A 23991-nucleotide genomic window follows, 5' to 3' on the forward strand; every position below is an offset into this window, starting at 1 on the left:
TGTAATTAAGAGCATAAGCACAGGACTAGTTCTCAAATTGCAACAGCACCACCAGGGCTATGACCTTGGTTACTTACACCAATGGTTTTCAATCCAGTGGTACCTGAGAATCATCTGGAAGCTTATAAAATAGTGATAATTCAGGACCCACCTAGACAAATTAGAGCCAAATGGCTGCATGTCTAATTCTAGAGGTTACTAGCTGCCAGCCATTAAGCTTGTTGCTAAGATTCACACTTCTCCGCTAATTCAGCAGTTACCTGCTCTTCATATCAAGCACACAAGACTCACAACAGGAGCCCCCAATACTTCAGGTTACACACATGAAATGCAATATTTAATGCTTACTATGACATACCGAGTCTACCAGAAAAACGTGCCCCCAATCTTTTAAAGAATTTTCAGTATCATGGAGGTTTAACTTGGATGATCACAACAAATACTCATACATATTAAGGCAAACACATCCAAAATAGATAAAGCTGGTAAAAGACAAATATGCACTATAAACTTCACTCCCCTCAAACCTCAAGGTTTTACCTCTGGCACTTTAAGTAGACAATGTTACAAGTGAACCTGAACCAGATACCATAATCTAAATGTTTTCTGGCAGCCAACTACCCCAAAGTTCTATGCTACGCATCAAAAACATGTTCGTACATTGTAGTACAGTGCAGCAGTGAACTCCCAAAGTAAAACCAGTGTCACTACATTAACACCATCGCTGTTAATTCTTCATTGCAATACAGCACATTGATTGGGTAGGGAAGAGAATTTTTTACGATCTACTGTAAAGAAAGGAAGGCAATCTTTTTAGTTGTCTTTTAAGTGTCAAAGCAGGGGGGCACCTGGGTGGTCCAGTCAGTTAAGTATCCAACTCTTGATTCCGACTCAGGTCATGATCTGGGGTTTTGTGCTCAGTGGGGAGTCTGCTTGAGAGTCTCACTGACCCCACCCTTACTCACTCTACATCTTCAATAAAATAAAGTTTCAAAGATCACTGAAATTAACATTTTAAACTACTACTTAATAGGAGCACCTGGATGGCTCAGTTGCTTAAGTGTCTGCCTTCAGCTCAGGTCACCATCTCAGGGTTCTAGAATGAGGCCTGCACTGGGTTCCCCTGCACAGCGGGGAGTCTGCCTCTCCCCTAGCTCATGTTCTCTCTCAAATAGTCTTTTAAAAAGCCAACTTAATAATGTAGCTTTGGTATGCAGATCTAAGTTAGATGGAATGCTCAATTTGAGTATTTTGAGTGTATGCATGAGCAGTGAGGTGGGGATGGGGACAGAGGTAGAGAATTTTTAAAAAATATTTTATTTGACAGAAATCGCAAGTAGGCAGAGAGGCAGGCAGAGAGGGGGAAGCAAGTTCCCGCTGAGCAGAGAGCCCAACGTGGGGCTCAATCCCAGCACCCTGGAATCATGACCTGAGCTGAAGGCAGAGACTTTAACCCACTGAGCCACCAGGCACCCTGAGGTAAAGAATTTTAAGCAGGCTCCATGCCCAGTGTAGAGCAGGATGCAGGGCTTAATCTCAGGACCCCGAGAGCATGACCTATTTTTTTAAATGTAACCTCCAGGGATGCCTGAGTGGCTTAGTTGGTTAAGCCACGGCCTTCAACTCAGGTCATGATCCCAGGGCCCTGGGATCGAGTCCCATATCGGCCCCTTGCTCAGCGGGGAGCCTGCTTCTCTCTCTGCCACTCTGCCTGCTTGTGCGTGCACTCTGACGAGTAAGTAAAATCTTTCAAAAAAAAAAAAAAAAAGTAACCTCCAAAGCCCGATGTGGGGCTTGAACTCAGGACCCCGAGATCAACAGTTGCATGCTCTACCGAGCCAGCCAGGCATCCTACAATGTATGGATTATTTTAACTATTCTTTATTAGATTCTTCAAGGTAAGTTTGTAGGCAAGAATTCCATCTGATCCACTCCTATTGAAGCAGCTTCAAGAGGCTGAGAAATTATTCTAGAAGCAAGCAAAAAGGCAGCAAAACTTAACAGGGATGCAAAGATGAAAATGTTAGACAATGTAGAATTCCTTGCAGCACCTCCACTTATCCTTCCATCATCCCCTCAACCCTTGTTAGGAGAAATCCTTGCCCTTTTATCAACCTTGCAGGCATAGGACTCTCAGACCTTAAGAAATGGGGGATTGGTTTATTACCCAAAGTGAAAGCTGCTAAACCCCAAACAAACCCCCCTTTTGACAGAGCTTGCCTATCAAGGCAATATACTACTTACTATCCGAAAATAATTTTTGAAAAGTTGCTTAAAACCAAGGTTCCTGGGTGGCTCAGCTGGTTGTTGGGTGTTCAACTCCTGGGACTGAGCTCAGTGTCAGCCTCCACACTGAGGAGTCTGCTTGAGAATTCTCTCCCTCTGACCCCTCCGATAAATAAAATAATCATTAAAAAAATTACAACAAATCCTTCCTTACTACAGGAACTTCTCATTGGCTCTCAGCAATTAGTTTGAATTCCCTAGAATACACCTATTTTCACACTACAGGAACTTCTCATTGGCTCTCAGCAATTAGTTTGAATTCCCTAGAATACACGTATTTTCACGTTGTACTTGCTCAGTCATCAAGATCAATGCAACTAAATGCAACCTTATGAAAGAACACTTATGTGGCATGTGACTAGGCCCTCAGTTATGCGTATCAAAGGGCTTTAAACAAAAGGCTCCTAGGTACTACAAATGCAGGACAAAGAGCAGTTGTGTGAAGCAAAATGGTTCTAAATATCTCACTGCTAGGTTTTCCAACTTGAGGCTGGAAAACCTTGGGGGGAAAATAACCCCATGCGTACCACCCCCAAACCTGAATCTACATTTAACAATGATGCCTTTGAAAACAGGTCTTCCTTTATGCTATCTTTTCCTTGCAACAGAAACAAAAATTATCAAGACATTTAACATGTCTAGCTAACATCTGATATATATCATTTGCTCAATACAAATATCAAAGGAGAAAGAAACTTGTTAACTTGTATTCATGAGTGAAAGGACCTACATGCCAGGGCTTCACACTTTTTTACTTTGCCTCCTTTTGACTATTAATGAGACCAAGTAGGAATTGGCACAGCACAGCTCAGACACCAACATCTTAACCTTGCAATGGTATAGATAAAAAAATTGACTACCTGGGGAAAACACATATATCCAATGTGAAGAACCACACGGCAGTGTGAAGGGAAAAAAATAAACTAAGTCGGGAAAGCATAAACCACTAACTATAGTTAGTTTAGCGGGGTGGGGGGGGCACAAAAAAAAAGAACATAGGGTGGGGGAGGTATACTTGCATAGGTTCTAGACTCTAGGGGAACTGTACATTTCTCAAACAAGTTAAGCTTCCACTTATGTATGCTTATATAAGCTTTGAACTCATTTATAAAGTGAGTTAGTTCATTAAACCAAGTAATTTCTAAGGTTTGTCTCAACTCTAGAACAAATCTTAGAGAAACAAGAAATGAAAAACATTTCACATCCTTGTGATGCCCAGGAAAAATATCACGTTAAAACATAACAATGGCATTAAAACTATCAAGAATGAACATAGAGGTAAAGGGCAGCATTGTAATGGGTTACAAAGGGAATTTTTTCTATCCCTGCATAACAGGACACCAAAGGATCTAAAGCCTATACTTCCTTATAATAGCTGTTTTTCATTACTGAAGTTATGAACCCATGACTGGGTTAGTGCACAAAGAAAAGTCCAAACTGTCAGCTTTTAGTCCTCCACATTCCCCTCTTTAATATGGCATTTTGCACTATATACATTAATGAAAATTTGAAACAAACAAAAAGAACTTTAGTCAAACTCCCCTTCCTCCTCCAGCTTTATTGGATAGTTTAAAATTACATTTCTATTTTCTAGGACTTCAGTTGCTTTTTCCATCTGACTTTTTAAAAACTGATTACAGCAAATGAAACACAGTTGTCTAAGTGATATAGTATACAAAAATAACATCTTGATTTCTGTGAAAATGCATTTCTCTGCAATTCCTGAATAACTCCAAATTATGCTAACTCTGAGCATAGATGTTTACTCTGGGTTTTAGATTTAGTCTTTGAAAAAATGTGTTCTAAACCTTTGCCATCACCTTATGTATATCCAGCATCAATGCTGTGATAAAGTTGTTCCTGTTTAGGCCTTTATCCTGATTTTTCTCGCACAGCCATTAACACACGTTTGTCTTTTTATTTTGTTTACTCCCACTCAACTGTATGTTCTATGTAGGGCCTGATACAGATGTTACTTGATGTTATTTAATAGCTACTGAGGTCAGACAATCCAAGGCCATCATTATGCTAAAATTAAAGTTATTTATGGAAGCTCATAAATACTTCCAGAATTGGTTTTACCTCCTACATGGGAACATATCCAAGAAACCCAGAACGGGCTTACTGGTCTGACTCAACTCTTCCCATTCCTCAATCCCTATTCACCAGTGGCGCGGAAAGGGGGTTCTTTAACAAAGCATTATACATAACACCTCTACCAAACTAAACATAAACTTTTTTTTTTTGTAGTTAAATGCAGAAAGTCGATTTTTTTCCACCCCTTTCCTCCTTTTACACGGCAAGTAAAGCTCACTGGCCTGGGAGTAGCCTCTATCTGCCAACCTTTGGCCAGTGAAGAGGATTCAGAGAAAATAATACAACCATCAATCAGAAAAAGGAGGGGCGACAAAGGAAAATAATTAAGCTGTGGCTTCAATCGTGCATTCCCGTGCAAGGTGCCCTGACTCGCCACAGCGGTAACAGTTGACTTCACTTGTCTTGCTGCAGTTGATGGCTACGTGACCAGTTTCACCACACCTTAAAAAAAGAGAGAGAGTTTTCACAATGTACTCAGAAAATGCAAAACTGTACTGGAGCAATAGTAACTGAGGAACAAAAAGCAATAGCAATGAAGCAATGCATTTTTTTCCCTCAAGAATCTCATTAACCCCTAAATTAAGAGCAGGAAGCAGGAATTAAGTAACAAAGCACTCAATAATTCAGCCTAAGGCATAAAATTAGAATTTTCACCATAACAGATCCACCAAAAATACCAAAAACAGGGGCACCTGGGTGGCTCAGCTGGTTAACCGACTGACTTAATTTCAGCCCAGGTCATGAGCTCACAGTCATGATATCAAGCCCCAAGTCCCATTCTGTGCTGGGCATGGAACCTGCCTGGGATTCTCTCTCCCTCCAAAATGCTAAAATGAATGACATTGGCCAAGATGTACCTTCTTCTTAAGTTTTATTTACGTAATCTCTAAACCCAGGCAGGACTCAAAATCATATCCCCAAGATCAAGAGTTGCACTCTCCTCTGAATGAGCCAGCCAGGCGCCCCAAGATATACCTTTATACAAATTAATATCTAAGATTCCACTGGTAGATACTTATCAAAACTTTCCAAATTTTATACCTTAAATATGTACATTTTACTGTATGTTTCATCCACAAAGATTTCTGGTTATAGGACAGAATATTTGTGTATGGGAACTACAGTTTTCTACAATGCCTCTGAAAACTCCAAATTACAGCAGAAGAGTTCTTATTTTTAAATCGTTAAAAGTTCCGAAGTTGTGTAAGTTGTCCAGCTGCCATAAGCCACAAGCCTTGATGGCTGAACAGTGACTAATGTACAGACAGGATGCTGGTTACATATGCTGAAAATTATCATCTGGTCACAGCCAACTTTCAATAAATGGTCCCCAAGTCCCTTCCATTTATACCTAACTCCTAAAATAATCTCTGCCACAAGCCTTCCTCTAGCAACACTCTAACTTACCTATAGCACTTCACTTTGGTGCAGTCTTTCTGAATGTGTCCAAATTCTCCACAAGAATAGCACTTCTGCTCATCCGCATGGTCACAGTCACGAGCCAGATGGCCTGGTTTGCCACAGTTGTAGCAGCATTGCTCTCGCTCTCTCTTGGGCTCCTTGCAGTCCTTGGCAATGTGGCCACCTCTACCGCAGTTATAGCAGGCTTCAACAATAAGGAAAAGAAGCAGACCAAGACTATAAAACCTTTACAAAACATTGCTTTAAGCCATACAACACAAAGCCTCAAAGGTATTAAGTCTTTCCCAATGCTATGTGCAGCAGTAGTACATGCTCACCTCTCCAAATTCTACAAGGGTATGAAAAGAAGTGTTAAATACTTACCATCCTCTTGAAGATCACAATCCTTGGCAAGATGACCAGACTCACCACAGCGATAACAGATGTCTGGAAGAGATGAGGAAACAAACTGGAAACCTATTTTGGGCAAAAACAAAAGAATGTGGCTAATTAGACCAGTCTTGATACTAATAAACACTGAAGTGCTTCAAAATTTTTTATTCGACAAAAATACCTCTATCCGAGGTAAAACCACCTCTGCCACGGCTTCTCATTCCACGACCACGGCCTCCACCAGTAGGGCATTCCCGGGCCCAATGGCCAGATCGTCCACACTTGAAACACTCATTGCTGCTCATGGCTGCAGTTAGATCTTTGAAATATTAAAAATGACATTGTTAAACTACTTGAAATTACTTTTAGCTTTTACTGCCCTTTTAGTGTATTTTTGGATAATTATTCTGAGGGAAGAAGCCAGCATATATACTGGTTAGAAAAAGGGCCACACAACTATGTACTTAGGCATCGTATGCCTATTAAGAAACACAGTAAAACTGAAAAAATGTAAAACGTTTTGATATAATTTGATTTTTAAAACCATTAAATTATGAATATGTGGATTAATACAAATGTTATTTAGTTATTAATGGAGTGATAGAATGCACAGAGTATCAATGCACATCCATTATTAGAAATAATAGTATCTCCTTCCAGGTCTAATTTAATGGCCACATTTTCATGTTTACAAGCCAGTCAACTTTATTTTGGGCAACTGGTTATTTAATGGTCATAAAATCAGAATAGCTCAAAACAACAGAACCATAGTATGTACTTTGAGAGTGAGGGGTAGCTAAAGAGAAACTTTCTAACTTTAGCTTCTAACAGTCCCTGGTTAACTGCAGCACTTGTCTACAGACTCTTTACAGCAGACATGTTAAAAAAAAGTGCAGGATATAAATTTTCTCTAGAGGATACAATATGTTAAAAATATTAGAAAAACAACAAAAGGGTACACCAAAGTATCAAAACCATCTAAAGCCCAGGACCTTTTTTCTTTTATTCTCTTCTTTCTCAATTTTCCTGTAACTCATTTAAAACAAGGCTACTTGGAACGTCACAATGGATTCCTTTATAGGGTATTATTTACAAGGGGGGCCAAAACTCCCACTAAAGCAAATGAATTTTATACTTCTTATGTAACAATCTAAAAATAAACAGGAACTATTCCTGGAATAGAATGGAACTCCTAGGAAAGTGGTTTATAGAAAACAAACTAGCTCAGAACAATGCAGCGCAGTAACTTCCACATCTCAATATTTTTACCCTATTCCCAGTGTCAACCCATGGTACACCAAGTTTTTTAACTACCCTCTCAAAGATAAGCACCATGATCTAGCAAAACAACTAAGACTGGGGTGCCTGGGTGGCTCAGTGGGTTAAGCCTCTGCCTTCGGCTCAGGTCATAATCTCAGGGTCCTGGGATAGAGCCCTGCATCGGGCTCTCTGCTCAGCAGTGAGCCTGCTTCCCCCTCTCTCTGCCTGCCTCTCTGCCTACTTGTGATTTCTGTCAAATAAACAAAATCTTAAAAAACAAACAAACAAACAACTAAGACTGACTAGAGAGTGGAATTATCCAAGTCAACCACAGTACCAAAACTCAAGTGACAGTGAAATGCTAAAGTCCCCCCTCCCCGCCACCCTTTCAGTAACCAGTTCATTGCTAAGTTATAGAGACTCCACTAACTAAAAATTAAGCTAAAGTTCACTTTCAGACGTTTCCATTGTCAAATATTCAAAAGAACTCAATACTTACCCCAAGTCTTTACAATCAGATTCAGGGTAAGTTTTCAAAGGGATCTTTTTATCAATTCCTGCCACTTGCCATATAAACACATTACCAAAAATGGGGGTGGGGGGGGAAGGACAGGCAGGGACCAGCATGGGATACTTAAGAGTTAGTGATTTCAGGGGTACCTGAGTGGCTCAGTCAGTTAGGTGTCCAACTTGTGATTTAAACTGACTCAGGTCATGATCTCATGGGCAGATCAGCAGAGAATCTGCTTAAGATTCTCTCTCCCTCCCCCACCCCTCAAATAAATCTTTAAAAAAAAAAAAAAAAAAAGTTAGTGGTTTCAGGATACATAATGCACATTTCTAGTCAGAAGAAAACAGCCAGGGCACCTGGGTGGCTCAGTGGGTTAAAGCCTCTGCCTTTGGCTCAGGTTATGATCCCAGGATCCTGGGATCAAGCCCCACATCAGGCTCTCTACTCAGTAGGGATCCTGCTTCCCTTCCTCTCTCTCTGCCTGCCTCTCTGCCTAATGTGATCTCTGTCAAATACATAAAATCTTAAAAAAAAAGAAGAAAACAGCCAATAAAGATTAAAAATGTGTTTTGGCAAAGCATGAGATTACCTTTGCTTTCTTTTACTCGTATTTGCCTTTTAAGTCATATAAAGTACTGGTTACCACCAGAGAGAAGAGTTGGGGTAAAAAAAAATAAAATAAAAAGATCACAGAAAAGAGCTGCTTATGGTACCTTGTACCCTCCTTTTCATTTTGCATCTTCTCCAGTTTATTATAGCCAGACCAGTTTAAGCACATTTAACTACTGCTGTCAATGAATTCTTTGCACAGAAATGATCACTTCCTTTTATAAAGTAATACAGGCAATTTGACAAGTCCTGAGTATTTTATCATTTAATATTTAAACAAGAGGGGCTCCTGGCTGGCTCAGTCAGTTCAGTGTCCAACTCTTGATTTCGGCTCAGGTCATGATCTCAGGGTTGTGAGGTTAAGCCCTGTGTCAGGCTCCTCCTATAGCAGGGAATCTGCTGGAGGTTCTCTCCCCTGCCCCCCACACTCACTCTCAAATAAACGGATCATAAAAATTATGTATGTATAGGGCTCCTGGTTGGCTCAGTCAGTTAAGTGTCTGCTTAGGCTCAGGTATGATCTCTGGGTCCTGGGACCGAGCGCCTCTGGTCTGTAGGGAGTCTGCTTCTCCCTCTCCCGCTTGTTCATGCTCTAATAAGATCTTTTAAAAAATTACATTTACCGATATATATGTAAATAAGATTAACTTGTCTTTTAAAAATATCATAATCCTATTCAACACGCATTTCTATAGCTAGTTTCAATCACCCCTTTAGACTGATGCTTTAAAAGGACACTTTATTTCATAATAAACTACAAAAGAAATATGTTACAATGAATCATCATGTATATAAAGTAGGTTTACTTTCAGCATAGAAATTCTGAGTTTAAAAAAACTACTCAAGGACGCCTGGGTGGCTCAGTGGGTTAAGCCGCTGCCTTCGGCTCAGGTCATGATCTCAGGGTCCTGGGATCGAGTCCCGCATCGGGCTCTCTGCTCGGCAGGGAGCCTGCTTCCCTCTCTCTCTCTGCCTGCCTCTCTGTCTACTTGTGATCTCGGTCTGTCAAATAAATAAATAAAATCTTTAAAAAAAAAAAAAAAAAAAAACTACTCAAGAACTGATTTCTCTGGGTGCCTGGGTGGCTCAGTGAAGCACCTACCCTTCTACCCTTCAGCTTGGGCCATGATCCCAGGGTCCTGAGATGGAGCCCCGCATCTGGCTCCTTACTCAGGGAGCCTGCTTCTCCCTGTCAAATAAGTAAAAAGAAGATACCACCCTCCCCACCAAAACTGATTATCTATGTGTACATTTTTTCATGAATTGTTTCTCCATTTTGTCAGATCTCTATGCACAGGACCCAGATCCAAAATGAACAGGAAGAAAAAGAAATCACAGGGAAAGTACTTCTGGAAAGAAGACAATTAGTTAAAATAACATTTAAAGATTAAACACTACACTCTACTTCTTCTCCTCACCCTAATTCCTAATTGAAATTTGGTTAAAGTGTAATCATTTCTATATGAACCACAAATTATTTAGGAAAAGCAATACTTCTCCATTTAGACAGTAATTAAACGACTCTACTAAACAGGCAACTTTATACACTTTAACTAGTTTTAGATATTTGCTTTGCCATCAACAAATTTTAGTCTCACATAATTTTGTTTACTGGAATAAATACAGGTCAGAAAAAAAAATACGAAGTCTTAAAGGGAAAGAAACATTTCATTAACATCCCAAAGACCCATCATCAGTAGGCCACATACTTTTTAGAAGATCTTCCCAGTGGGCTTAGGTAATGTATATGCAATCTGCCTTCTCCCCCTTTGGTCAAGCCAATCACAGTCAATTAACTGTTCTACATTTTCACTGAGTCTCCTGTAATAGATTTATCTCATCAGTAACATTAAACCAACCGATTCCCACTATGTTTCAGAGACCAATCACTTATCCTAGAAAGAGGTCCCCATCCTAATATTCATCTTATATGCAAAATGTAGTTAATTAAAAGGTCTTTATAGAGAATTATATACTATTCCCTATGAAAAGAGACAGTAAGATAAGACCGTAGAGAATTATGGTTCTGTGATTCTCACTGCCTATGACTACTCCTGGCTGGAATTTTGCTGCACTGTGCGGCCTCTGCCCCCTCAACCGGTCACAACCTTTTCCAACCTTCAATGGCCAACTCAAATGCCAACTCTTATAAAAGAATCTGACCACATCTCCTAGACTAGAACTCTCCTTCCTAGTAAAGCTGACAGTACTTTATTGGTATCTGTCTGATGACACTACTATATTGACTTTTATCATATTCCTGAGGGCAGAGACCAAGTAATTCACCTTTCATTCACAACACCCCATACAATTATCCTTTTAGTAGCAGTTACACTCAGTACTTTAACTTCTTGCAGGGAGGGGACAATTAATAATCATTTGCCGAATGAAACAAACTGTTTCTTGTACAGACTCAACCCAATCTAACCAAGTACTAACACCTAAATTCTTACTATCACAAGAGTTACTGCACCATTAATTTAAAATAACAATGTAGGGGCACCTGCGTGGCTCAGTCGGTTGGGCATCTGCCTTCAGCTCATGATCCCAGGGTCATGGGACAGAACTGCAGGTTGGGCTCCCTGCTCAGTGGGAAGTCTGCTGCTTCCTCTCCCTCTGACCTTCCTGCCCGTTTGTGTGCTGTGTAATAAAATCTTAAAAAAAAGAAAAAAAAAGTAAAAAAAGGTTATGTATTTTTAAATTATGTACTCATTGAGGATGTACTATCACTCTCAAAAAATGTTTATTTTGGATTATCTAATAAAATTCTATTACTCCAGGAATTCACAATCTACTAGACCTCTAGTATTTTATGGAATGCTACGAGACATGTCTACTAATAAAGATAAAAGACAAAATGCTGTATTTTCACTGTTGCCAGGCAGAAGGAGAGCATGTATTTCCTTCTTTTTGCTGCTAAAAATCATTGCTTGTATCTACATGGATTATCACCGTCACACAGTAAAGATCTGGGGACTCTTTTAACAGGTAAGCCTGGGTAACACCTGCTGTGTTACCTCAGACAATTTAAAGTCTGTCCTTTTCAGGAAAAAAGATGATAAAACTGATCTGTGATAAGGACTGTTACCAGGGGTCTTGTCCTTAACAGGTGCTCAACTTAAAAACTTTATGGGTTTATGTCCCCCGTTTAGTCTTTCTACTCTTCCCTCAGTTAAGTTAGACTGCTTACAGGTGGATTAGAATCCAGTGCAATGCCTACAGAGTAGGCTTACAACAGGGCAAACTCTGCGTATACTCAAGTTTCCCATCTCGAAGTCTACTTCCTAAATGGAATGAAGAGGTAGGTAAAATGGGGTAATAATGCCAAACGACTTTATATTTCCAACAACAGAAACCAGTTATTTAGTTTCCACTTCATGTTTTCATGACACAAACCAGCTTAAAGAAATGCAGGAGGGGCGGGCACCTGGGTAGCTCAGTGGTTGAGTGAATGCCTTCTGCTCAGGTCATGATCCCAGGGTCCTGGGATGGAGTCCTGCATCAGGCTCCCTGCTCGGCAGGGGGCCTGCTTCTCCCTCTCCCACTCCCCCTGCTTGTGTTCCCTCTCTCACTGTGTCCCCGTCAAATAGATAAAATTTAAAAATCTTAAAAGAAAAAAGAAATGCAGGAGAATAGGGCATGCCAGGCAGCAGTAAGGCAGTCAAGACATCACTTGAAAAGACTGGAAATTCACTGAGAAACCATATATAATTAAGAGGTCCGACTATTTTACACTCATCTAGGCTTAAATTCTGGAATTGATACCAAAACATTATTGATTATACTAACTTGTCTTTATCAATGTAGTTTTCCACCATTTCTGATACTAAGAACAAAGCTAGTAAACTACTTAAATCTTAACAGCACACCATCAAGACTAACAATGTGAATCCCAGTAAGACCCTAACTCTGGCTCCAAATATATTTAAATAAGTAGTGACAGGCAAGTGGTGGGGGATGCATGACAAGTTTTTTGTGGCTCTGGCTATCTTTATTGCTTTGCATGGTTTTCGTAACATAGCTACGCATCGTAACATAGCTAAATGTGTATCCACATGTACTGTATCTCCAGTTACTTCCCTTAAGTGTAGGGTTATCCCTGACTCATTCATGTTGCTGACCTAACTATATCCAGATCATAGGGGAGCTTTTGCCCCTCTGAAGGTACTCATCATTATGCTCTAATAAATCAGTTTAGTGTTCCAACATGGTACTGAAACACTTCAGACTCTTGTAAGATAGATAAACTACAGACAGAAGGGAAGGAAACAAGTTACGCTGTACACTGCCTGCATTCTGGCCAGAATAAAGGAGACCAGAGTTTAATACTGGGAGTGATTCTGGGTTTTCACCCTGGTTCCTGCCCTGATTACCCCAAAGGGTTTTAATAACTAAATATCTACTATGACTCAAAGGTTAATAAACATGTTATCTGTAATCCTTACAACCCTCCAAGTTAGGTATTCTTGTTCCCATTTCACTGATAAGGAGACTAAAGATCTGAGACTATGTAAAATATGTTAATTTGTAATGCCAAAAATATTCTCTTTAGGTAAATTGAAACTAGAACTCATCAACCTTTTAAAAACCCACTGCCATGTATTAATTTATTCACAGTATACCATCACACAGCTTTCCTGAATTTTAAGCCAGATTTTAACACAGATTTTCTCAACCTTCTTTGTGGTAGAACTTAAGAGTGTCACCACAGAACCAAAGACTGGCAACCTGATTTCACCATTTAACAGCCTCATTTTTAATTATGGAGCCACTCCAGCTGAGCACTATACTACACTCTCATACTACTGCTTAACAGATTCTACCTACTTACAACTTAAATTTTGGTGGCCGCAAGCTCTCACTTTATTATTCCAACAGTTCTTCACAACACAAAAATAATGCACAGCTTACTGAATTCTCACAAGCATGCCCTTACTGCAGCAGCAACTGACACTGCCAGAATAGGAGTTCTATTAAGTCACACAGTAGGGAAAGAGCATTCTCCACATAGCAGGCCAGGATGCCTTGGCATCAGTCTTCTGGCTCTCCACTTACTGTCAGAAGGCTAGGAAGAGGAAAGAAGCCAACAATTTTTTAAAACTCTCACTCTCGCAAGAGGGGGAAAAAAAACAAAACTGCAAAATCTCTCTTGTGGTCAAGTGCTTAGCCAACAGACCATTCCAATTATTCAAACTGTGGTTCTATCGCTTTTAAGCACCAATCCGGTAACTTCCCATATACATACCACATATTTTTATTAGATTTTTTTTTTAAAGGCAAAATAATCCAAAGTCATATAACCATCTACAAAACCCATTTATAATACCTTAAAGAAGAGATCCAGTTGTTCAAATGCTAGTGTAATAAATGCCCTTTGGTCTTCCACTGATTTGGCTCAAAATATTTTACAGAAACTCCACATCTGTTTGAAATACATTACCCCCTATCAGTATGGAAACGTGGACCTTTAGGCTGCTAAGGCCTACCCAAGTTTTCCAATGTGACACATGCGGATAAGTACACAAACATATAGTTAGCTTAAAAAACAAACAAACAAACAAACAAACAAACAAACCTGCGGCCAAGAGCTGTGATTTGGAAAAAATTTTAAGTCCTTAACTCAGCCCTTGGGAATCTAATATTCTTTTTATATGCCAGGACAGAGAGCTCCTTGTAGACAAGAATCAGGCTCAACAAGCTAAACACAGTGTGTACCTATGTACGTCGCTTTTGTAGGGGGGGTTTGATTAAACCATGATCAGAGTGATTTTTTAAGCATTTGAAAATGACTGCTTTGCAGAAGGGAAAAAAAGCCTAAGAAGTAAGAATTTCATCTCATACATCTTTTAAAAGCCCTCAAAATGGTACATGCAATTTATAGTGTTTGGGCAAGAGCAACAAAGTTGCTATCTTAATTTATGGTAACTCCTCCATGCAGAAATTAACTGGTTATATTTCTTTCAAAAATGAGATCCAACAATAGGAAAGAAGGAAACTTCTTTTTTTTTTTTTTAATTTGTATACTCTGGGGTATGATGAGGATGTAGGATGTAAATTAATCCAGACTCCTGGCTTCTTACCTTCTCTATGGTTCTTTCTGGATAATGACTGAAACACACTATCTCAAGTCACAGAGGACTACTGAGCAGTATTTGCTTTTTCTAAGACCTCCAAGACCAGATGTAGTCACTTCCTTTGGAAGTGCCCTGTGGCTGAGACCATGTGGTTAACATGTGGCAACAAGCATACGCCTTACCCATAATAAAATCAACACCCAAACCCAAATGTGGGCAATTATGTGGTCCTAAAATAGGTTTTCACATTTGGAATATCTAGATGGGGACTGGTTCATCAACTTTCACGTCTCAATTTCAAATTAAGTTGTATTTGTTTAATCCATGAAATGGTTGGATTTCGTTGATTCACGGAAAGCGAGACCTATCTGCCTCTTTTTCGAATTGCAATGTTAAGAGAAGTAACCTAGCATTTGAACCACAATAAAAATTCAAGTATGGAGAGTACGAATTTCGAAGATTCTCGGGCCTTCTGGCGGAGTATCCCACCACTCTAAACCCAAGCGCGTCTCCAGTGACCCTTTTCTTAGCCCATCACAACCCTTGGCACATGGCCCGCCAGGCCCACTACCCCAGCACATGGCCTGCATAAATACCCAAACCCATCCCCCCCTCCAACCTCACCAGGGTCCTTTTCCCACCACACAGCCTCCTTCCAATAAGTTCCCGCCAAATCGACCCTCCGTCCCGCATTCCGCGACCCTCGAAGTCTCAGGGCCTCAGTCCCAAGGGCGCACGGGCTGGGGCCTCCTTTGCTGTGAGGCTGCGGCCTGGGGTGCGGCCTTGGCCCTTGAAGAAGCCCCGAGGCGCGGCGACCCAGCTTCCCAAGACGGAAGGAAGGGCGGCAGGGACGCCCGACTGCGGCAGGCCGGAAACCTGGACATGAGGTGGCGGTGGCAGCCGAGTTTCCCGCCTGACGCAGCAGCAGAGCAGGCCAGAGTGCGGCCGCCATCGCCGCCTCACCGCTCCCAACCTCTCCGTCCGCCTCGGCCAGGGCCCGCACCGCGACTTCCCCCCAACCCCAGGCCCCGCTCTAGGCCCTCACCTTCAGCGTCTGAGCGGGCCCGCAGCGGCGGAGACTCGGACGCAGGCCCGGGAGAGGCGGCTCACAAGGTAGCGGCTGTTTATTTTCAGGGTCCTTGCCTGCGCCACACGCGGGTCTGCACACGGCCCCACACACGCCGCTGCGCACGGCTCTCCTCCGCCTCGCCCACGCGGCCAATCAGCACGCGGAGCTCCGCCGTCCAATCAGAGCCGCCCCAGAGGAGGGCCGCCCAGCTTGAGCGCGGCGCGGGGCGGGGCGGGCTTCTACCTCCGCGCGCCACGGCCTTTCCCGGCGTGCCCTGCGCGCGGCCTTTCCCGCCCGGAACCCCAGGCCCCGACCTTTCTTGGGCCCTTTCCGCTTATTCCAGGCTCCTCCCCACCCGGGGGGAATTTGGGTGTCCAGTGTTGTGATCTTTCGCGGCGCCTGGCGACCAGGGATGCTAGAGGGCGGGTCTCAGTGAAATGGCTGTGATTAGCGTGGGATCAGGGAAAAATCCCTATCCCTTTTGGGGCTCAGAAAAAAAGGTCTGCTCTGAGACCTCTGGTTGGGACTTTCAGAGCTAGTACCCGTTTCCTAAAACACACATCTCAGTTTAGGGAAAGGTCGCGGCAGCCAAGTGACAGAAGTTGCTGTGGCTGTAGGTCACAGGCCCTAAGTTTTGTTTTGGTTTTTGTGTGAGCCTAGGCAGAGCCTGGAAGCCATGATGCTTAAACCTCTTAACAGATAAACCAGCACCAACAACCCTCACAAAATGCACCCCATGAGGGAAAGGGACCTGCCCTGCGGAGGGTGTGAAGACGGCGAGGAATGGCCCTGAGACTTCTCTGCCTCACAACACACCTTGTGACCATTTAACACATTGATGAGTCACATTCCCTGCGACTCAAGGGGGTCACACGGTGTGCCAGGAGAGCCATCTGGCCTGGGCTATCATGTTCAGGAATGGCTTTAGTTGAGATTTCGTATCTTCTCCAAAAAAGCTTGGATACGTAGTCATAGATATTCTTTCAGATGAAAACAATTTAAATTGTTGAATGTGAACTAAAATTTCAAGAATTTTGTGTACCATCTTGAAATGACTTTTGTTAAAAAGAGGAGAAAAAAGTGAAGCACCCCCAGCCTCTTGAGCTCTAAAAGCTCTGAAATTACTATAGTCACCTATTAACTTAATATGCTCCTCAAGGTTGATAAGCAGCCAAGTTGTTGGCTGGTATGTCCCAGAAATTTACTTTTCATTCCTTTAATGAGCATCTTATTTGAAATTAATTGCACAGATCTATTAAGATGTTAAAACTGTGATAAACAGTCCTTGTTTGTAGCATTAATTCGGTGAGTAGCTGTGAAGACTTTACCCGTCCTTTGCCCTTGGTCTCATCCCATTGAATCCTCCCAGTCCCCAGGCTGTATGACTTTTAAAATCATGTTGGTAGGAAGACACAGTGGTTAAGAGCACAGGTGTTAAGAATAAGGCATTAAACCTGGATTCAAATCACTAGTGCTTACTTAATCACTGTATAGTGCATTTAGCAAGTTGTGCTCAACACAGCGCTTAATGAAGGATAGCAATCATCAAAGAGTGAATCACCTATTTCAAGGGCCAGTGATTTTTTTTGCAAGCTTTTTTTAGCCAAGAAAATTAAAGTAAAAATATATAAAAATTCAGTTTGAAAGGGTCCCAATCTTCCAATAAGATTGAACTGCCTAGCAGTCTGTATATTGAATTATATAACACCAGAGTTACCAATACTAAAACTGTTTTGTGCTTACATGGTTTTATTACCAAGAAGCTTACTCAGCTTTATAGATTTCCCCTCCCTAACTGATTACTCTTTATAATATCTCTAGGTAAGTAGTAGTGTGGCATTTGCAGACACTTAAGTAGTGATTTCCTAAGCCCCAGCAGTGAGTCAGTATAATGCAAGAGGCTAAACAGAGGAAGTCCACCTTGTATGCACCCAAGCCATGCCAGGAGGACTAGTTAAATTGTCATAGTAACCATCAATTCCTATTTTTGACTTGATTTTTATTTATCATTCCAACCACAATGCTTACATAAATGTTTGATATTTATTATAGACGCAGGGACAGAATGTTCCTAATGTTAAAAAAATTTTTTAAAAAGAGGGTGGGTGTGAAATAGACAGTGGACATAAGATTCTGTAGGTTTCAAAAGACAAGTAGAAGGAATGGAAATGTAATGTGGTTTTTGCTGCTTAGCTCTGGTAACAGGTAATGGCTCTTCTCTACCTGGCATCCAGCTTTCTGCAATAACTATTACTATTAACAGAGCCACGCTGATCATGAGGCATTCTGTCTCCAGAGGTTTATGATGGAATTTAACTATACTCGTTTGTGTTGTCTGGATATGCCCTTGGGTACACCTATTTCACTAGAGAAGCTTGAAAAGAAGAAAGGAAAAAGCCAGCCTACTCAAAAGATAAACTGCCAACCATATATGAAGAAAGAGTCCCTCCTCTAAAAATGTGTTTTCTCACCCTCCTCCCTTCCAGTGTTCAGTCTTACCCAGTCTTTCCCACTTTTTGTGCTCAGCACTGTTAACTGTTACAAAGGTAATTAGCTCAGATGTAGACCTTTCCCCTGAAGATCTCACAAGATGAAATGGACCATAAGAAAGTACTAAGTGGGGGCGCCTGGGGGGCGCCTTGGGGGGCTCAGCTGGTTATGTTTCTGCCTTCTGCTCAGGTCATGATCTCGGGGTCCTGGGATCAAATCCCGCATCAGGCTCCCTGCTCGGGGGCGGGGGGCTCTGCTTCTCTCTGCTTCTGTTCTCTCTCTCTCTCTCTCAAATTAATAAATAAATCTTAAAGGAAAAAAAAAAAGTATTAAGTGTCCTGAGGGAGGACCAGCTCAAATGCAATGATTCAGCATGATTCAGGATCCCTTAAAATGAGTACCAGTTGAGAAGCAAGACCTGCCAATTCTTCATTTCCGCTGAAATGCCCAACTGCATAGTACATGCCTTAAATTCTGCTGTCCAATGGAGATGATATCGTATATATCTTTCTAAACCCTCCATGTCTTGCTTTCTCTGCCTACCGGGAAAGAGTCTCTGTGACTTAAATTGGAAAATATGCAAATAAGTTTAAGGAGCATAAATCGTTTCACCTCTCCTGTCTGCTTCTGAAGTTAAAACAGTTTACTAAGGTGCGCCTGGGTGGCTCAGTGGGTTAAGCCTCTGCCTTCGGCTCAGGTCATGATCCCAGGGTGCTGGGATCGAGCCCCGCATCGGGCTCTCTGCTCAGCGGGGAGCCTGCTTCCTCCCCTCTCTCTGCCTGCCTCTCTGCCTACTTATGATCTCTCTGTCCAATAAATAAATAAAATCTTAAAAAAAAAGAGTTTACTAAACTAAATCCTGAAATTGGAATCAGTTAATCTAATAAGCTAATAGTACATATAAATTTCTTTAACAGGGCCTGGCACAATTACTATTAAAGTGTTATCTACTATTTTTGTTATTATTATGGAGTGCTTATTATATGCCAGTCATTGTTTATGACCTCTTTGTAAGTTTACACAAAACCTCTATGAGATATGTACTTTTATTATCCCCATAAGGAAATAAAATTCCAGAGAATTCAAGGGTTCTGCCAAAGGTCAGAGAGTGAATAAATGACGGGACAGACTTCAGACAGAGGAAGCCTAAATGCTTAAACACAAAGCTTCCAGCCTCCCAGCAGTTTTCGAAACCTAATCCTACAATTTCCCATTGACTCCTTAAAGTGACAGTATAGGGAATACTAACGGATGATAAGGAAAATATGAAACACTGACTAATGATTTAGTGAGCTTTCCATTAGTTGGTTTTCTCCTCTGTGACCCCAAATTGAAACTATCTCTACTTCTGCAAAATAACTGGCAAGAGAACATCATTCGCAAATAATTGTTTTTTTTTTAAGATTTTATTTATTTGTTTGACAGAGAGATCACAAGTAGGCAGAGAGGCAGGCAGAGAGAGGGGAAAGCAGGCTCCCTGCTGAGCAGAGAGCTCGATGTGGGGCTCGATCCCAGGACCCTGAGATCATGACCTGAGCCAAAGGCGGAGGCTTAACCCACTGAGCCACCCAGGTGCCCCTCGCAAATAGTTTTTAAAGGTTCGAAGTAAAACCATCCATTTTTTTCTTAAAAGAAAAGCAGATGCATTCATTTAAAAAAGTAACTTCATATGGATCACTTTCATTATTTAAACTTTAAAACAGGTAGTGAATGGCAAATCATAAAATGTCTTAAGTTGTTTTTTGAGAGAGCATTAAAAATTTGTTCATCTAACTCTCATAATCTACAAAAATAATGTAATTGACTTTTCAAGGTTAAAAATAAGTACTATATAATTGGGTGAATTAGAATCTAACATCTAAAAGAGTATTTAGCCTAATCTCAGAATATTTCAACTAATCCCCTCATTTTTTCCCTCATTTTTAAATGAGACAGAGACCTATAGAGTTACCTAGAGTCCCTACAAGTCCCTAAAAGAACTGATGTCTTTAACATGAGTAAATCAGAGTCCCACCCACATATCATAAGGAAGGAGCTACTAGCTACGCTTGTGACCTGATTAATCCAAGTAACCGCAGTGGTGATAAGAAAAGGGGAGCCCAAATCTAATACTCTACACTTGTGCCTTGTGTCTCCAGCCTTTTTCTCTGGAAATTAACTCAATGGTCATTCTCATTTATAAAGTAGTGATAAACTTATGAGTTTAAAGAGGATGAACAAATAATCAATTTCTAAATCTTGGGAATGTACTTAGACTTCAATATAAGAAATATTAACTTGAAACTCTGTATGTTTATACTAGGAAAATGTCTTTCAATTATGAATTGTAACTACAAAAGAGAACATTTGAAATTATACCTGGCAAAAGAATGGCTTTTAAGCAATTAGAATATCACAGACACAGCTAATGTTCCTTTTATCCCTCCTTACCCTGAGTCCCACTTCTTTTCTTTCCTCCTAATATCACAAAAACAGTGTGTATCTTTCTGGCCTATTTTTAATAATATATAATAAAATTACTATGTATATAGTATATAATGATTCTATATGTATACATAGTATGTAGTAACTCCACACTATGTAGTGCCTACATTACATATATCTGTACACACATAACTACATATATATGTGTGTGTGTGTATACACATGAACAGTTAAAAGTTTTACATAAATAACCTCACATATATTTGCTTATTCGTTTGTGTTCCCTTCTAAGAACAAAAAATCCACAAAGCAAGAACTCTGGCTTTGTCTGCTTTCTGCTATACTTCCGGGTCCTAGAACAGCTCCTTATATATGGCAAGCTCTCAAATATTTGCTGAATGAATAAGTATCACTTTGTATCTTGCTTTTTAAACTTGATGTTGTGTTTCTGAAATATTTAATATGTAAATATAATGTATATTGTATATATAATCTCATCTGGTTCATTTTTACAGCTACGTATTATAAATATACTATATTTTATTTAGCCATTCCCAATTTGGAAGGCATTTATATTACTTCCACTTTTTGTTATTATAAACAATGTTGTAATAAACACCCTTGCATACAAGTCTCTTCAGGGACATGTACGAGACTCTCTCTAGGGTATACAAACCCAGAAGGAGAACAGTTGGGCAAAGAAGGGTCCGTATTTTAAATTTCATTGGCTGCCTGCCATATTGCTTTCCAAAGTGGTCATACCGAATTATACTCCCCGCAGCAGGGAGTAATGGTGCCATATTTCTCAAATCTTTGCCAACACTTCACACTGTGAAATTATTTTTTGCCAATCTGCTGGATGAAACATGCTGTCTCTGTTTTGTTTGTTTTTACTGAGATAACTGTGGATTTACATGTAGTTGAAAGAAGTAATACAGAGAGGGGCGCCTGGGTGACTCAGTAGGTTAAGCCTCTGCCTTCGGCTCAGGTCATGATCTCAGAGTCCTGGGATCAAGCCCTGAATCGGCCTCTCTGCTCAGCGGGGAGCCTGCTTCCCCCATCTCTCTCTGCCTGCCTCTCTGCCTCCTTGTGATCTCTCTCTCACTGTGTCAAATAAATAAATAAAATCTTTTAAAAAAAGAAGTAATGCAGAGAGATCTTGTATATCCCTTACCCAATTCCCCCCAATGGTAACATCTTACAAAAATGTAGTAAAATGTTACAGTCAGAATCATGAAATCAATACAGTCCAATTATTTTGTTCAGATTTCCCCCATTTTACTTGTACTCTGTGTGTCTGTGTGTGTGTATGTAGCTTTATACAATTGAATCTAACATGTAGGTCAGTGTAACTGCCTACATACTCAAGATACAGAACACCTGAACACCTTCAACATCTCAAGATTCACTCCTGTTGCCCTTTTATACCCACACCTACTTCCTTCCCACTCTTCTCCTCCTCCCTAATTCCTGTTCTTCATTTCCAAAATGTCCTTTGAAAAATATTACATATAGGGGCTCCGGGCTGGGTCAGCTGGAGAAACGTGTGACTCTTGAGTCCTAGGTTAGGCGTAGAGATTATTAAAAAAATAAACTTTTAAGATGTTATATATAAAATTTTTAAAGATTTATTTGAGAGAGAGAGAGAGTATGAGCAGGGGAAGGGCAGAGGGAGAGGGAGAGAGAGAATGCTCAAGTAGGCTCCCTGCTGAACATGGAGCCCAACAAGGCTTGATCCCAGGATCTTGAGATCATGACCTGAGCCGAAGGCAGCGGCTTAACCCATCGGAAATCAGGAGTCGGATGCTTTAACCAAGTGAGCACTCAGGCGCCCCAAAAATGTTATATATAAAATTCTCAAAAAGTTATATAAATGGAATTGTGCAGTGTGTAACCTTTTGGGATTGGCTTTTGTTTCACTGAGATAATTGGCTGGAGAATCATGGAAGCTGTGTGCATCAAACAGTTTGTTCCTTTACTACTGAGTAGCATTCCACTTTATAGATAAACCATAGATTAACCAACAGTAGAGGACTACTGTTTCTGATTTGGGGCTATTACAAATAAAGCTGCCATGAACATTGGTGTGCAGGTTTTTGTGTAAACATGCTTTCATTGGGTATTTCATTTTTCAATTAACATTTCCCACATTACCAGTGAGGTTGATCATCTTTTCATATATGTGTAGGCTCTTCAAGTTTCCTCTTTTGAGAAGGGCCAATTTTGCTCATTTGGTCTATTTTGTTTGCCTTTTTCTTACTGAAATGAAAGCATTTTTTTAAAAGTTTTTATTTACTTAGTTGACAGGGAGAGAGAGAAACAGCGAGAGAGGGAATACAGTGAGCCAGGGAAGTGGGAGAGGGAGAAGCAGGCTCCCCGCTGGACCCTGGGATCATGACCTGAGCCAGAGGCAGACACTTAGTGACTGAGCCACCCAGGTGCCCCTGAAAGCATTCTTTTTTTTTTTTTTTAAAGATTTTATTTTATTTATTTGACAGAGAGAGATCACAGTAGACAGAGGCAGGCAGAGAGAGAGAGAGAGGGAAGCAGGTTCCCCACCAAGCAGAGAGCCCGATGCGGGACTCGATCCCAGGACCCCGAGATCATGACCTGAGCCGAAGGCAGCAGCTTAACCCACTGAGCCACCCAGGCGTCCCAGCATTCTTTATCTGTTCAGAATACCAATCTTTTGTCAGTTATATGAAATGGTATGTGTTGACATCTTGGTGATCATTGTTTCTCAATGTGATGTAAAGTTCAGACAGGGATAAAGAATTCCTGAAAATTGGATTTGGATCACTGATGAAGAGACAGAGTGATTTCATTCAGGGAAGGTCACTCAGGGCTACCCATCGAGAGTTTGGGGAGACTACCACAACCCCTACATTTCGTAGCACCACTGCATCTGTTAAATGCCAACGATGTGCTTTAATGATGTCATGTTGAAGGCCAGGCAGAGCATATCAAAATTTCTACTTGCTTGAGAGCAAATGCCACGAGTGCTCGGATTTGCTTTTAGCAAACCCTTTGCCTCGTTTTGGGGGAGGGCATTCAGATACATTTATTGCATCCCAAAACCATGATTTGCAGCATTTTAATCAGCCCTCAGAAACTGCTGACATCATGATGTACTCCTCCACTGGTGTTTCCATTTTCCCTAGCACTGCAGCCAGAATTTAGAATCCTGACTCACCCTTCAGCCCGCCACAGAGAATGCTGATCATTCTGGTATGGTCAGTGCTCTCCAAGTGACTTTGAAACGGGAAATAGCTTTTGAACAAACGAAAAGTAATGCAATTTCAGGTAATAGTGAGGCTTTTCCTTTCTAAATTTCTCTTCTGCTCAGCTGCTCTCCTTTCTCCTTTGACTGAAGGGGA

At 41.0% G+C, this 23991-nt stretch overlaps 1 protein-coding gene across 4 annotated transcripts; it reads right to left on the reverse strand.

Moving 5' to 3' along the window:
* Window positions 1-3731: 3731 nt before the first annotated feature.
* On the reverse strand, window positions 3732-15836 carry CNBP (CCHC-type zinc finger nucleic acid binding protein). Of its 4 annotated transcripts, none has more exons than XM_032842779.1 (5): window positions 15677-15836; window positions 6380-6496; window positions 6169-6261; window positions 5791-5989; window positions 3732-4824 (listed from the first exon to the last, which is right to left on the reverse strand). In XM_032842779.1, the coding sequence occupies exons 2-5, from the start codon at window positions 6480-6482 to the stop codon at window positions 4707-4709; spliced, it is 513 nt and encodes a 170-aa protein (XP_032698670.1). In that variant the 5' UTR covers window positions 6483-6496; window positions 15677-15836; the 3' UTR covers window positions 3732-4706. The 4 variants fall into 4 exon arrangements, with proteins under 4 accessions (XP_032698670.1, XP_032698669.1, XP_032698668.1 ...); XM_032842778.1 differs by having other exon boundaries at window positions 5791-5992; XM_032842777.1 differs by having other exon boundaries at window positions 6359-6496.
* Between the last annotated feature and the right edge of the window lie 8155 nt (window positions 15837-23991).

The sequence above is a fragment of the Lontra canadensis genome, unplaced genomic scaffold (genome assembly GCF_010015895.1).
Source record: "Lontra canadensis isolate GAN:19392208 unplaced genomic scaffold, GSC_riverotter_1.0 scaffold133, whole genome shotgun sequence".
NCBI classification, from domain to species: Eukaryota; Metazoa; Chordata; class Mammalia; order Carnivora; family Mustelidae; genus Lontra; species Lontra canadensis.

Coding starts and splice junctions, on each gene's coding strand:
- CNBP (XM_032842776.1), bottom strand. CDS start 6,482: ATGAGCAGCAATGAGTGTTTCAAGTGTGGACGATCTGGCCATTGGGCC. Junction 6,262..6,358: donor TGGTTTTACCTCGGATAGAG/GTATTTTTGTCG, acceptor TGCCCAAAATAG/GTTTCCAGTTTGTTTCCTCA. Junction 4,825..5,790: donor ACCAAAGTGAAGTGCTATAG/GTAAGTTAGAGT, acceptor TCTTTTTTTAAG/GTGTGGTGAAACTGGTCACG.